Below are 12,208 nucleotides of genomic sequence, written 5' to 3' on the forward strand. Positions count from 1 at the left end.
CTCCGCCATACTGAAACACCGCCCTCCCCTGCGCCGCCCAGCCAGTGTAAGCAAGCAGGACTAACCCTGGCGGCACCACCTGCTGGTCTTCTCGGGAATTAGCTCATCCAGTCATTGGAGCGCCCTCTGCAGGCCGGTGTCCCACTGCCGCTGGCTCTGTGTCCCTTCTTGATGCCGGTGCCCTTTGATCTGGGGTGCTGCCCCCTGACAATACCCCCACACTCTGGCTCTAGGTCTCCCCTCTCTGGGGAACCCCCAATCCTCTAATCCCCACCTCACCTCACTATAAGGCTACTGCCAGTCACCAACTAGCCACCGCGCCATGGGGCAGACTGCATTATATTAGCCACTCATCACAGGCAAGATTGGGTTTGGACCTGCTGCCTCCCTCTATAGCTGGGCTGCCCCTCTGCAGCCCTGGTACGGGTCTTAGGCCCTCAGCTAGGTCCGCAGTTTGGGGGTTTTCCAGGCTGGAGCTCCCCCAGCTCCTCTAGCCTTCTCCCAGCCCTGCTCCACTCCCAGTACCCTGCTCAGCTCCCTAGCAACAGACCCTTCTCTCTCTATAAGCAGAGAGAGACTTCCTCTGGGCCTCTGGCCCACAGCCTTTTTATACAGGCCAGCTGGGGCAGCTTCCCCAGTCAGCACAGCTTTTCTCCTGCCACAGCCCTTCCCCAGGGCTGTTTTAAGCCCTTCCGGGCAGGAGCAGGGTAACCACCCTGCTATACCCCCGAAACACATCCCCCACCCCAGCGACGCCCGCACCATGGAAATAAACCCTCCTTCCCTAGCGCCACCCCGCGGAAACAGCTGTGGGTTGAAAAAGAAGGCTTTTTTTTTGGGGGGGGGATACTTTATTAAGAATTTTTCAATTAAAGCAAACAATTTTTAAATTATTTTTATTTTTTTTATGAACCATGGAAAAATGAAAAACATCTGTTTCAATGAAAGAAAACATTTGTACTTTTCATAATCAGCTTGCAAATTTAATGAGAGATATTACATCTCTTTTCAGCAACAAGCTTGTCATATTCTGGGATCATATTTGAAGTGGGATATTTTCATAATGTCTTCCAAATGGTCATCAGTCAGAGAAGAACGTTGCTTGTTTTTATTCATGTTCATGATGGAAAATGTTTGTTCACATATGTAAGTGCTTCCAAAAATGCTGAACGTTTTCAGTGCAACTTCGATAAGATTCTTGTATTTTTCATCATCCAGACTTTTGTAGAAGTCCCACAGGCTGCTTTCTCTGTGCTTATTTCGGTAAATTGCCGAACTCTGAAGTTCATTAACCTCCAACTGCAAATCTCCTGGCACTTCCTCTGGATCCACAGAAAAGGGATCTTCAATCAGTTTCAACTGGATGTCATCATCTTTAGACAAAATAAGTCTTCTGTCAAATTCTTCAGTCAAAAGATTCATGCGCTTTGCATATTTTTCTCCTAACTCAGCGTGTTTGTGCTGAGGGATACGCTGTGCACAAGTGGGAAAGTGACACATTTCACCTTTTGACAGCTGATTTCTGAAAAGTTTCAATTTCATTTTGAAAGCTTTCACTGCTGCACACATTTGTAATATAAGTTGATTTTTTTCCCTGAAGTTGAATGTTGAGATCATTCAGGTGTGCTGTAATATCACAAAAGAAAAAGAGATCTTGATTCCAGGACTCATTTTCAAGCTCTGGGAATTTTATTGGCCCATTTTCTAGGAATTTTGCTACCTCCTCTTTCAAAGCAATGAAACGCTGGAGCACTCTTCCTCGACTCAACCACCTCACTTCTGTATGGTACATTAAGTCGCTGCACTAGGTGTCTTCCCCTTCAAGAAAGGCTCGAAACGTCCTGTGTTTTAGTCCTCTAGAATGGATGTAGTTTACAATGGAAGCTACCACTGACATTACATGCTCAAATTTTAAGACTTTGCTACACAAAACTTGCTGATGTATAATGCAGTGATGTTTGGTTATTTGTCTCCCAATAAATTCTTCAAGAAGACTAATGGCTCCAACATTTTTTCCGTACATAGCTGGAGCACCATCAGTACAAATAGCCACCAAGTTTGTGAAATCTAATCCCATTTTATCATTCATGCATTTGATCACTTCACTGGAGATTTCTTTTCCGGTTGTGCGACCTGTCATGGAGCACATGCCTACAAGTTCTTCAGTAATTTCAAAGTTTTTATCAATACCTCTAATAAAAATAAGAAGTTGGGCAGTGTCTTTTAAATCGGTGCTTTCATCCAGAGCTAGGGAGTAAAAGCAGAATTCAGTGACTCTCTGCTTTAACTGATCACTTAGATTAGTAGAAATGTCTGCTATTCTTCTCTGTACAGTCATGCTTGATAGACTGACATTCTCAAATATTCCCCTCTTTTCTGGACATAACTCAGATACAGCAATCAACATACATTTTTCTAAAAACTCGCCTTCTGTGAAACATTTCCCAGAAGCAGCAATTTCCTTAGAAATTTGATAGCTTACTTTAGTAACCGTATCGTTCTCAGTGCTCACTTTCTTGAAAATTTGCTGTTCTCCACTAAGGTTTTTCACTAAACTGGGTGCTTTAATTATTTTTTCATTTGAGCTCAATTTGGTGAGATTGGGATGTTTAGTTTCAAAGTGCCACCGAAGGCTGTATTCTTTCGGAACAGCTAATGTTTCGCGACACACGAGGCACAGTATTTTGTCTTTGGAAACAGTACATAAGTATTTATTCGTCCATTCAGTGTTGAAAACTCTGTGCTCTGATTCTATTTTTCTCTTTTTCTTTTCACTCGAGGTAGCCATTATGAAGCTCAAGATTTTGTTGAATAAATTTACACACAAGGGAAACACTCACAGTCACACACAAAGAGAAGAGATATCTCATGGCGCATGGCACACTAGCAAGGCTCTGACAGTGTGTGGAAGCCTGTAGAGGGGGAAAGAAATGGCGCGCATAGGGTAACCAGATCACAGCAGTAAAATAGAACTGCCCCTCCCTGCTTGGCCCCACCATCACACCCCTCTTTAATCCCGCAGAGGTCATTATATTACTGCACACAGCAGTACCAAAAATTAAAATACTTAAAATGGATGCCTCCCTCTAGCCGCCAACTCGCCACTACCTGCCCACCCACCCTCTCAGTTCATCATCTCCCTGCAAAATAAGGGGAGGGGAAAAGGAGGACAGTTTGAAGGGATTTTCTGGGGCTATGAACTAAGCCAGGGAGAGGAAAGGGGGGCAGTACGAAGGGATTGGATGTGACTGTCCAACACACAAACACAGGGCTGCAGGGAGCCTGGGGGTGGGGGGAAGCAGTGTGATAGGGGCCAGGGAGGGGTAAGGTCCCTGGACCAGGGAAGGGGACAGCAGTCGGGGAAGGGCAGGTGCAATGCACACACGCAGGGCCACCTGGGGGGGCAAGTGGGGCAATTTGCCCCAGGTCCCACAGGAGCCCCCACGAGAATGTCGGAGGCTCCACCCCGCCTCTGCCTTTGCCTTCCCCCATCTAGGGTGACCAAATCACAGAGGCGAAATATCGGGACGCGGGGGCGGAGCCAAAAAAAAAAGCTGGCAGCGGAGGGGAAAAAAGCAAAAAAGCATGAACAAGTGGGAAGCGCCTGGGCTGGCGCCAGCCACTCAGATGTAAATGGCGGCCCCAGCACTCAACAACCCCCATCTAGAGCCTGAGGGCTGACACCCCGATGCTGCGGAGATGGGCACTGAGAGGGGGAGCACCCCCACTAGGTTTCTGCACAGAGACCGGCCTGGGCTGGCTGTGGGCGCGCCTGTGGGGAGCAGCCCCTTCCCTGGCTGGCTCCAGCTCCCTACAGTTCTGGGAGTGCGGAGCCATAGCGACCTTTGCACCACTGGGCTACACCCTGCTGGAGAAAGCAGGACCTTTCCATGGCCCCCAGGCCAGGACATGCCCCAGCATCGCGGGATGGGATCTCCTCACCTAGGGTCGCACACCCAGCCAGGCACACACTGCTCCCCCCGCCCTGCCCCCTAGAGACAGACAGACTCACAGATACTAATTATCCCCAGCACTGCTCCCCCAACATCTTCCAGCCTCTCCTTCGCCCCTCCCTCGCTGCGTGTAACCTGGCACTCGGCGCCAACTACACTCCCCTGCCCGCCCAAGCAGCAAAGCTGCTAAGCAGCCAAACAACTGCATGGCACAGCGCCCGCGGAGCAGCAGGAAGGGAGATTCTCAGGGTGGGCTGCAGCGGAGCTGCCTTCACAAACACGGGCTGGGCAAGGGGACCAGCAATCCGGCACCCAGCTGCCCACAAAGCCCGACTCTGTCGCCCTTTGCAAAGCGCCTGGTGGGGCACAGGACCGCTCGGCTGGGGCACGGGCAGTGGAGCTATGCAACCGGCATCCCCCACCCCTTCCCTGGCGCTGAGGCCAAAACCTCTGCCTCCTCCCCCCAGGGTGGGTATTTGGGGAAGGATCCAATAGGGCAGTGAGGGAGCGGGGATTTGGGGAGGGATCCAATGGGGGAAGGAGCGGGCGGAGTTGGGGTAGGCGTGAGCCCCTTCCGGGCTGTGCCTGTGGAGGCAAAATAACTGGACAATTCGCGTCCTGACCGAACATCGGTCAGGACGCGGGACAATGAAGTAAAAATCGGGACAGTCCCAATAAAATCGGGACATCTGGTCACCCTACCCCCATCTCCCGGCGCCTCAGCATGCTGCGTCCAGGAGCAGCCCTGGACAGCACTGCAGCGGTGTCGCTCCAGTGAGTCCTGAACTCGTCCTGCTCAGAGCAGTGTGGTAAGGGGACGAAGCTGCAAGCTGCAGCCGAGCGGTGGGAGCTCACGCCTCGCTGGAGCCAGGCCGCTGCAGCATTGTCCAAGGCCACTCCTGGACGCGGCATGCTGAGGCTCCGAGAGAGGGAGGAGGAGGGGTAAGTAGCCTGGTAAGCCTCTCTGAGCCGAGTATTCCCCCAGCCCTGAGCCCTTCTGAGCCAGACACCCCCCTGACACCATCCCCCCCCAGCCCTGAGCCCCTCTGAGGTGGACATCCCCCTGACCCCATCCCTCCCCCCCAGCCCTGAGCCCCTCTGAGGCGGACACCCCCTGACCTCATTCCCTCCAGCCCTGAGCCCCTCTGAGCCGGACACCCCCCTGACTCCATCCTCCCCACAGCCCTGACCCCCCGTCCCTCTGAGCCAGACACCCCCCTGACTCCATCCCCCCCATCGCTGATCCCAGCTCCGAGCCCAGTCCTTCTGAGCCAGACACCCCCCGACCCATCTCCCCCAGCCCTGAGCCCCTCTGAGCCGGACACCCCCCTGACTCCATCCCCCCCATCGCTGATCCCATCTCCGAGCCCAGTCCTTCTGAGCCAGACACCCCCCTGACCCATCTCCCCCAGCCCTGAGCCCCTCTGAGCCAGACACCCTTCTCACCCCCCCATCCCTGACCCTTAGTTCTGAGCCCAGCCCCTCTGAGCCAAGGACCCCCTGATTCCAGCCCCCGCTGCGGCTCGAGCCCAGGCCGGGTGCCTCTCCCCTCGCTCTCACCGGCTCTGCCTCGTGCTTCCCGCCTCAGCAGCTCTGGAAGTGACAGTGTGGAGGAGCAGGAGAGAGAGACACGTGCCGCGCTTCTGAGCGCTGGGGCTGTCGGAACGCGGCGCGTGGGGCTGCGAGGTCGGGGCCCCCCAGCAGGGGGTGAACCTGGTCAGAAGTGCGGCTGCCGGGTTCGCCTCCTGCCGAGAGGGAGGGCCGACCTCACAGCCCAGCACGCGCGCGCACTGTGCTCTGACCGCCCGGAGGGTCAGAAGCGCGGGGCTGTGAGGTCGCCCCACCCCTGCCCCCGGGCAGGGGGAAACCTGGCAGCCACGCTTCTGACCGTCTGGGCAGTCAAAGCGCTGCGTGTGGGGCTGTGAGGTCGGCCCCCCCACAGGGGGGTGAACCTGGAAGTGCCCCCTGCCGCTTGCCTGCGGGCCGCACAGTGGGACCCGTGGGCCGCATGTGACTCGCAGGCCGCGTGTTGTGCAGGCCTGGTCTAAAGGAAACTGGATGCTAGACAAACGATAGCTGGCTTCTACTAAATTCAGGAAAGATGGAGATGGTGAAATAGAAAGTATTTTGAGAAAGGTAGAGAGCTGAGTTGATTGACAGTCTCAGGGTCACTTGAATATACTGGTTACACGTATAAACCCAAATAGCAACAGTATCTAGAAAACTTTTCTCACTATCTTTTACTGGCAAGTAGGCTGCACCCCCCCACCACTCATATAAATACCCTGTCCGTGGTGACCATGCTTACATTAGCTTCAGGATAGACTTAAAACAAGAGTTGAGGACTTACTCAGACAGAGGTTATGGGCTGTGACGAACTAGGAATGTTCTTAATGTTTGCTCTGAATACTGTGTTGGTGCCTCAGTGTCCCCATGGCAGTTCTTAAGTATCTGGCAGAGCAAAGGGCCAGTGCACCTAAATGCCTGACACTCTGTCTCCTAGCAACTGATGGCCTGGGCCCCTCCTCTGCAAAGGTGCCAGCTGAAGGTGTTGGAGACAAAGGGATCAGGTGACCTCCTGGCCCGGGAAAGGAGCTGAGCAGAAAGGAGGGGCTGGAAGGGGTGGTTAGTCTGGAGCTGGCAGGGGTCGAGGAGTGAAGTGCAGACGTGGGAGGTCTGGTTCACTGCCCCCCAGAATGGACCCGGCTGAGGGGTCCGGTTCACTGTATTTACAAGCTCTGTTTTAGACCCTGTTCCTGTCATCGAATAAACCTCTGTTTTACTGGCTGGCTAAGAGTCATGTCTGACTGCGAAGTGGGGGTGCAGGACCTGGTGGCTTCCCCAGGACCCCACTGAGGTGGGCTTGCTGTGGGAAGCGCACGGAGGGGCAGAGGATGCTGAATGCTCCAAGGAGAGACCCCGGAGGTGAAAACGTGTGAGCTTCTTGCCCTGAACAAGTCTGCTCCAAGGGAGAGGAGGCTCCCCAAAGTCCTGACTGGCTTGGTGGGGAGCAGTTCCAGAGCATCGCCCGGTGACTCCGTGACATGGGCCTACTACAGAAGTAGGTGGGTGAGTGTCTGTGGCCTGTGATGTGCAGGAGGTCAGACTAGATGATCATGATGCCACCCTTTACACTGACCTCCGTAGGAACTGACCTGGTCCACATGGGAAGCAGGCCTGCTGTACTACTCCTTAGCTGGATGCAACATATACTTCTGGATACACTTGTCCCTTTTGGTCATTCAGTTCCATTGGCTAGTACAGAGAAGGGAATTAAATGATGGATCTGCCTTTTCCCTACACAATAGTATGCCACAAGGGGACAGGCCCTGTGGTCATGAGAACAAGTGTGACATTGGATCCGGCTGGAGTGGGCATCAGGCAGGGGAAAGCTTCTCTCTTGTGTCTTTATTAGAGTCAGCCATAGCCTGCCCCATCTGAACTTAGAAATTGATGGCACTGGGGTCCAGACCTGTTGAGCCCCTTTGGATGATATTTTTAAAATGGTGTGATTTGGGAAGGGTAGGTTGGGTGGACAGAGTTGGTTTCTCAACACCTCTAGAGTGGCCAGGATTGTTTGGGGGTTGTGAAGGCAAGATACATACTGAACTACATATTTTTTTAAAAAAAATCCAGACTATGTTCCCAGTTATAGAAGCACCAAACAAATCTACTTTCTCCCACAAAAGAGTGTGAGTTACCAATAACAGAGGATTAGAATGAGAGTGAAATGACTGTACAATGCTGCTAGTATAATCCTATTATACAGTATTGTAAAAAAACCCATGGGCATGTCATCCCCATTTGGGGATTGGGAGCTCCATTGTGCTAGATGCTATACAAACACACAGGACAGGACACAACAGTCCCTGCCTGAGCAGCTTACAATCTAAATAGACCAGACAGACAGACAGTGGGAGGACAGAGTAAAAGAGGCACAGGGAAGTGAAATGATTTGTCAAATGCCATGTAGCAAGTCAGTGCAGAGCTGGGAATGGAAATGAGGTTTTCTGACTGCTGGACCCATGTTCTCTCCACTACACCATGAAAGCAGTAATAAAATTTAGATAATCCTGCATCAGAAAGTCTCACATCCAAAATGTGAGCTAGAGAATCTTGAACTTTAAGCAATAAGGCAACAACACAGAGTTGAGCCATTCTGATGCTATTCAGCAGAGCACAGTAGCACAGTTACACATTAGCCAGTTCATTAAATGATTTAATTCTGTATTTAGACAAGAAAATGAACTTGGTCTTAAAAATGCATCTAATGATTTTTTGATGGTTTTTTTTCAATTGCACTACCCCTGTAAGAATACAGCTTACTATTAAATCTGTTTTTGGTGAGAGACCTACAAATAAAGGCTCTCAGGTTCATTGATTTACACCTAGAACTCTTTGCATATGAAAAACTCCCATTAAAATCCATGGGAGTTTTGGGAGCACAGGAATACACGATCAGGCCGTGCATGTTTCAGACTACAGTAGTGTCCTATTAGAGATAGGTTTTACAAATCAATGGTCATATAAATGACACTATTCAATTAGGGTTAAAGATAACACTGGAACTCATCAGAAAGCATTTAGCTAAGAAGATGCTGTATAGTTTTCCCATTTATGTATTTACAGAAAAAAATGGGCAGGATTTTGATACAAAAATAAGAAGACTATTTGAATTGCAACTCAAAATGTGTGTGTGTGTGTATACATCCCTATTTGAATGAAAAATTTCCACCAGCTCTAGATAACCTAACGTATTAAAACAAATGGGGAAACTTGGAGGACTAACTAACATCACTCTAATTCTGTGATGGGTGGCAGTTTATTTTTCAGCTTTTATATATGCTCATCATTGTGTTGCTATATTTATGTCTTTAAACCACATCAGCTGAAACTTGCAATGCCACATCAAGAGTTTTACAAAATTTAGAAGCTTTTGGCTACAATATGACAGTGAGTGTGAGTTAAAAAAGAAAATACAAAACCAGAGTAATGTGAGTTTTTATCATGGAAACAAGCAAGTAAAATAACTTACTCACTGGAAACTGAAAATAATTGACACATCTGATGTTATTCTTGAGATATTGCAAAAACTGAACTCATTACAAGCCAAATACCAATATTTGTTTAAAGAAAGAAAAATACAGTATGCAGCATGACAAATGATCAAAATCAAAATAAGCTAAATTGTTTTGAGCTTTAAAAAATTACATAAAGTTTTGTTGTACTTTATTGAGAATAATGGAAATGAAATTACAGTAACTTAAAAGAATGAGATACCAGAGTGATATTATACTTCCTTCTAATGACAACATTGGCTATGTCTAGACTCACAACATCCAAGGATCACTAGCTGAAAATTATCCTGAAATTGAAAGATGGTTTTATACTGCACTTGCTGTGTTGACCTTTTCAGTGTTCGGTATATAATTGGGCTATCAGGACATTACTTTTCTCCCCTTTCATGGCCTTGACTACCTGTGAGAAACAAACATGATGGAATGTTGAAAAGGTTACAGTAATTGTAGTAAAAGCAGAAAAGCCACAATATATGAACCTTATCTCATGATAATGATCTCCAAATGGGATGGAGGAATAAATGATATATGATAAAGCTTACTGATTACTAAGATTGCATGTACTGTGTTGCCATAGTACATCATGCTGTCTGGAAGTATATTCTATCTACACAACCCCATTCTTAGTTTCATCCCATTTCTCTTAATTGTACCATCTTAAAGTTTAGGTAAGGCTCCAATCTTTGTGTTAATCTATTAATGAAGTCCATGGCAATTACGGAAACTTAAAAACACAAGCCATTGTCGAGTTATCTAAGTGCAAAAAAGTTTGAAAAACGTTAATATGGATAAATTATCAGTAACAGGCAAATGTAATTTTCTTCAAACAATTTCCTTCATTAACTGAGCACAAGCATTAGACATTTTAGTTCAGATATTTATTATGTGAATAAAACAAGTTAAAAGCAGTTTAAATTAGGGGTTTGTTATAAGTGCTGTTCCATCTGTATAAAGAGCCTCATGCTAGATCAGTGTGGTGTTCTGGTAGCCTTGTTGGTCCCAGGATATCAGAGAGAAAGGTGGGTAAGGTAATATCTTTGACTGGACCAACTTCTGTGGTCTCTCCACAACAGAAGTTGGTCCAATAGAAGATATTACCTCACCCACATGTGAGGTAATTTCAATGTGATTTTAGTCTTGTAGTGTCCCATAAGTCACTTATCTAAATTGGTGTATGCTTGTCTTGAAAAATTCTGGGTATTTGGGGCTATTTCTGGCTTCACCTCTTTTTTTTTTAATGCACTATCAAACTAACTTCAATATCAGAATATGCCATATCTGTATCTGCAGTATGCTGTGAGCACAGAATTTTCATTTCTAATATCCCTTATAAGGGAAAGCTTTGGAAAGAAACTAAACCAGGGGTTCTCACAACAATTTTTTTGGTGGCCTCAGCATGCGGCCACCATCTCTTGCTGGTGGCCACTCTGACAATTTTTCCTGAAATACTTATTTAACTTTAGGGAAAAAACAAACAAATATGCACATATCCATGTCCAAATCATTGTAATTTATTTATGCAGGGTTTTTTTCCAGACTCAATATTAAAAATAATGTATGGTTGTGTCTATTCTTTACTGGTCCTAAACAGAATAGAAACACAAATAAGGCGCTTTGTATGTTCTTGTCTTTTGGGCTTTTTTGGTTGCTTTTTTCCCCAAGGCATGCTAGATACTAAGTCTGCTGTGAAAAGTGATATTAACAAACATACAAATATCACTTCTCACAGCAGACTTACTCCGTCCTGGCAAGTTCTGGATGAGGAGGTGGATATGGAAGCAGCAGGGCCCAAGGGCACTGGATGGGGGAGTGACCTTTGGGGCAAAGCCCACTAGCGTACAGCCAGGGAACAGAGCCTGAAGCTCTGTGGCTGGAGCCTGCCACCCAAGGGCTGAAGCCTGACTCACCAGCCTTGTCAGAGTGGGGAACTCACTGGCTGCCTACTACTCCAGTTTTTGTTTCTCCAGAGGTGAGCAGGGCCCAACCACTGCTGGCAGCCCTGTTGGAGGGGGGAGGGGCACTGCTTTGCCCTCCCCCTATCATCACCCAGGAGGCTATGGCCACAAGAAAAGTCCCTGGTGGCCACATGCGGCTACAGTGGCTGCATTTGAGAAACGCTGTACTAAACCATATGCAACCTGTCCTATTGGCACATGGTTTGTTTTTCCTTGTGTTTTATGGAAAGCTTATTTTTTTGTTTTAGGAAATACCGATAAGAGGCCATTTTTGGCTGAGTTTATTTATGAATGCTACTAAGATGCTGTCTAACATACAGGGCCGGCTCCAGGCACCTGCGCTCCAAGCAGGTGCTTGGGGCGGTCAATGAGAAGGGGCGGCACGTCCGGCTCTTCAGCGGCAATTTGGTGGCGGGTCCCTCAGTCCTTCTGGGAGGGAAGGATTCGCCACCAAATTGCTGCTGAAGAATGAAGCGGTGGTGGTAGAGCTGCCGCTGAAGTGCCGCTGATCGCAGCTTCCACCTCCCTCCCCTCCCCGCTGCTTGGGGAAGCAAAAATGCTGGAGCTGGCCCTGCTAACATAACATCATATCTCTATCTTTTTGTGCTGGATTATGCTAAATAGAAGTTCAGGCCCTAATCCTTCAACTGATAGCACACAAGTGAACTGTGGAGCTCAGAGGAAGCACCATTAGCTTCAGTATGTCTCCATTTTGGTGCCCTTGTCTTCCTGCAGGGTATCAATTGTAGGATCAGAGCTTTAGTTTTACAATGGAAGTGTGAAAACACTAACAATTTTAAAACATTAGCTCTGTTGCACTTTGTTGTGATTTCAGATTTGGTTGTTGTAACTGGGTCAGCTGCCTCCTGTGCACTCCCTTGTGGCCTATGGTCATGCTGCAGGCATCCTGCCTCAGTGTCCCTCTTGGCCTGGTCAAATAAACTTCACTTCAGGCTTTTTCTTGGGCAAAAAATAACCACTTCTTGGAGTTTATTAATATCAAACTGTAAATAAAACGCATGAATGTTTTGGGGTAGTAAGTCCACTTAACACACACTTCCCCTTCTATTTCCAAGGCTTCCCTGCAGGAGAGCTTTTTTCACTCTCTCTGCAGGCTCTGCCACAGCTTCCTGAAGTGTCTCCCGTCACTGTAATTTCTTGCTCTTTTAAAATGGAAATCACCTGATTCCTTTCAGGTGGGGATCATTCAGGGTTGGCTTAG

General features: G+C 48.2%; 1 protein-coding gene across 1 annotated transcript; it reads right to left on the reverse strand.

Annotated features, from left to right (window-relative positions):
* Positions 1-1,023: 1,023 nt before the first annotated feature.
* On the reverse strand, positions 1,024-5,792 carry LOC127044655 (general transcription factor II-I repeat domain-containing protein 2-like). The gene is made up of 2 exons (XM_050939735.1): positions 5,514-5,792; positions 1,024-1,626 (listed from the first exon to the last, which is right to left on the reverse strand). Exon 2 carries the CDS (start codon positions 1,615-1,617, stop codon positions 1,024-1,026), a length of 594 nt encoding a protein of 197 aa, XP_050795692.1. The 5' UTR covers positions 1,618-1,626; positions 5,514-5,792.
* Positions 5,793-12,208: the final 6,416 nt, after the last annotated feature.

Source organism: Gopherus flavomarginatus, chromosome 2, assembly GCF_025201925.1.
Source record: "Gopherus flavomarginatus isolate rGopFla2 chromosome 2, rGopFla2.mat.asm, whole genome shotgun sequence".
NCBI lineage: Eukaryota > Metazoa > Chordata > Testudines > Testudinidae > Gopherus > Gopherus flavomarginatus.

Excerpts from the sequence above, each read along its gene's own strand:
- LOC127044655 (XM_050939735.1), bottom strand. The coding sequence starts at position 1,617 with ATGATCTCAACATTCAACTTCAGGGAAAAAAATCAACTTATATTACAA.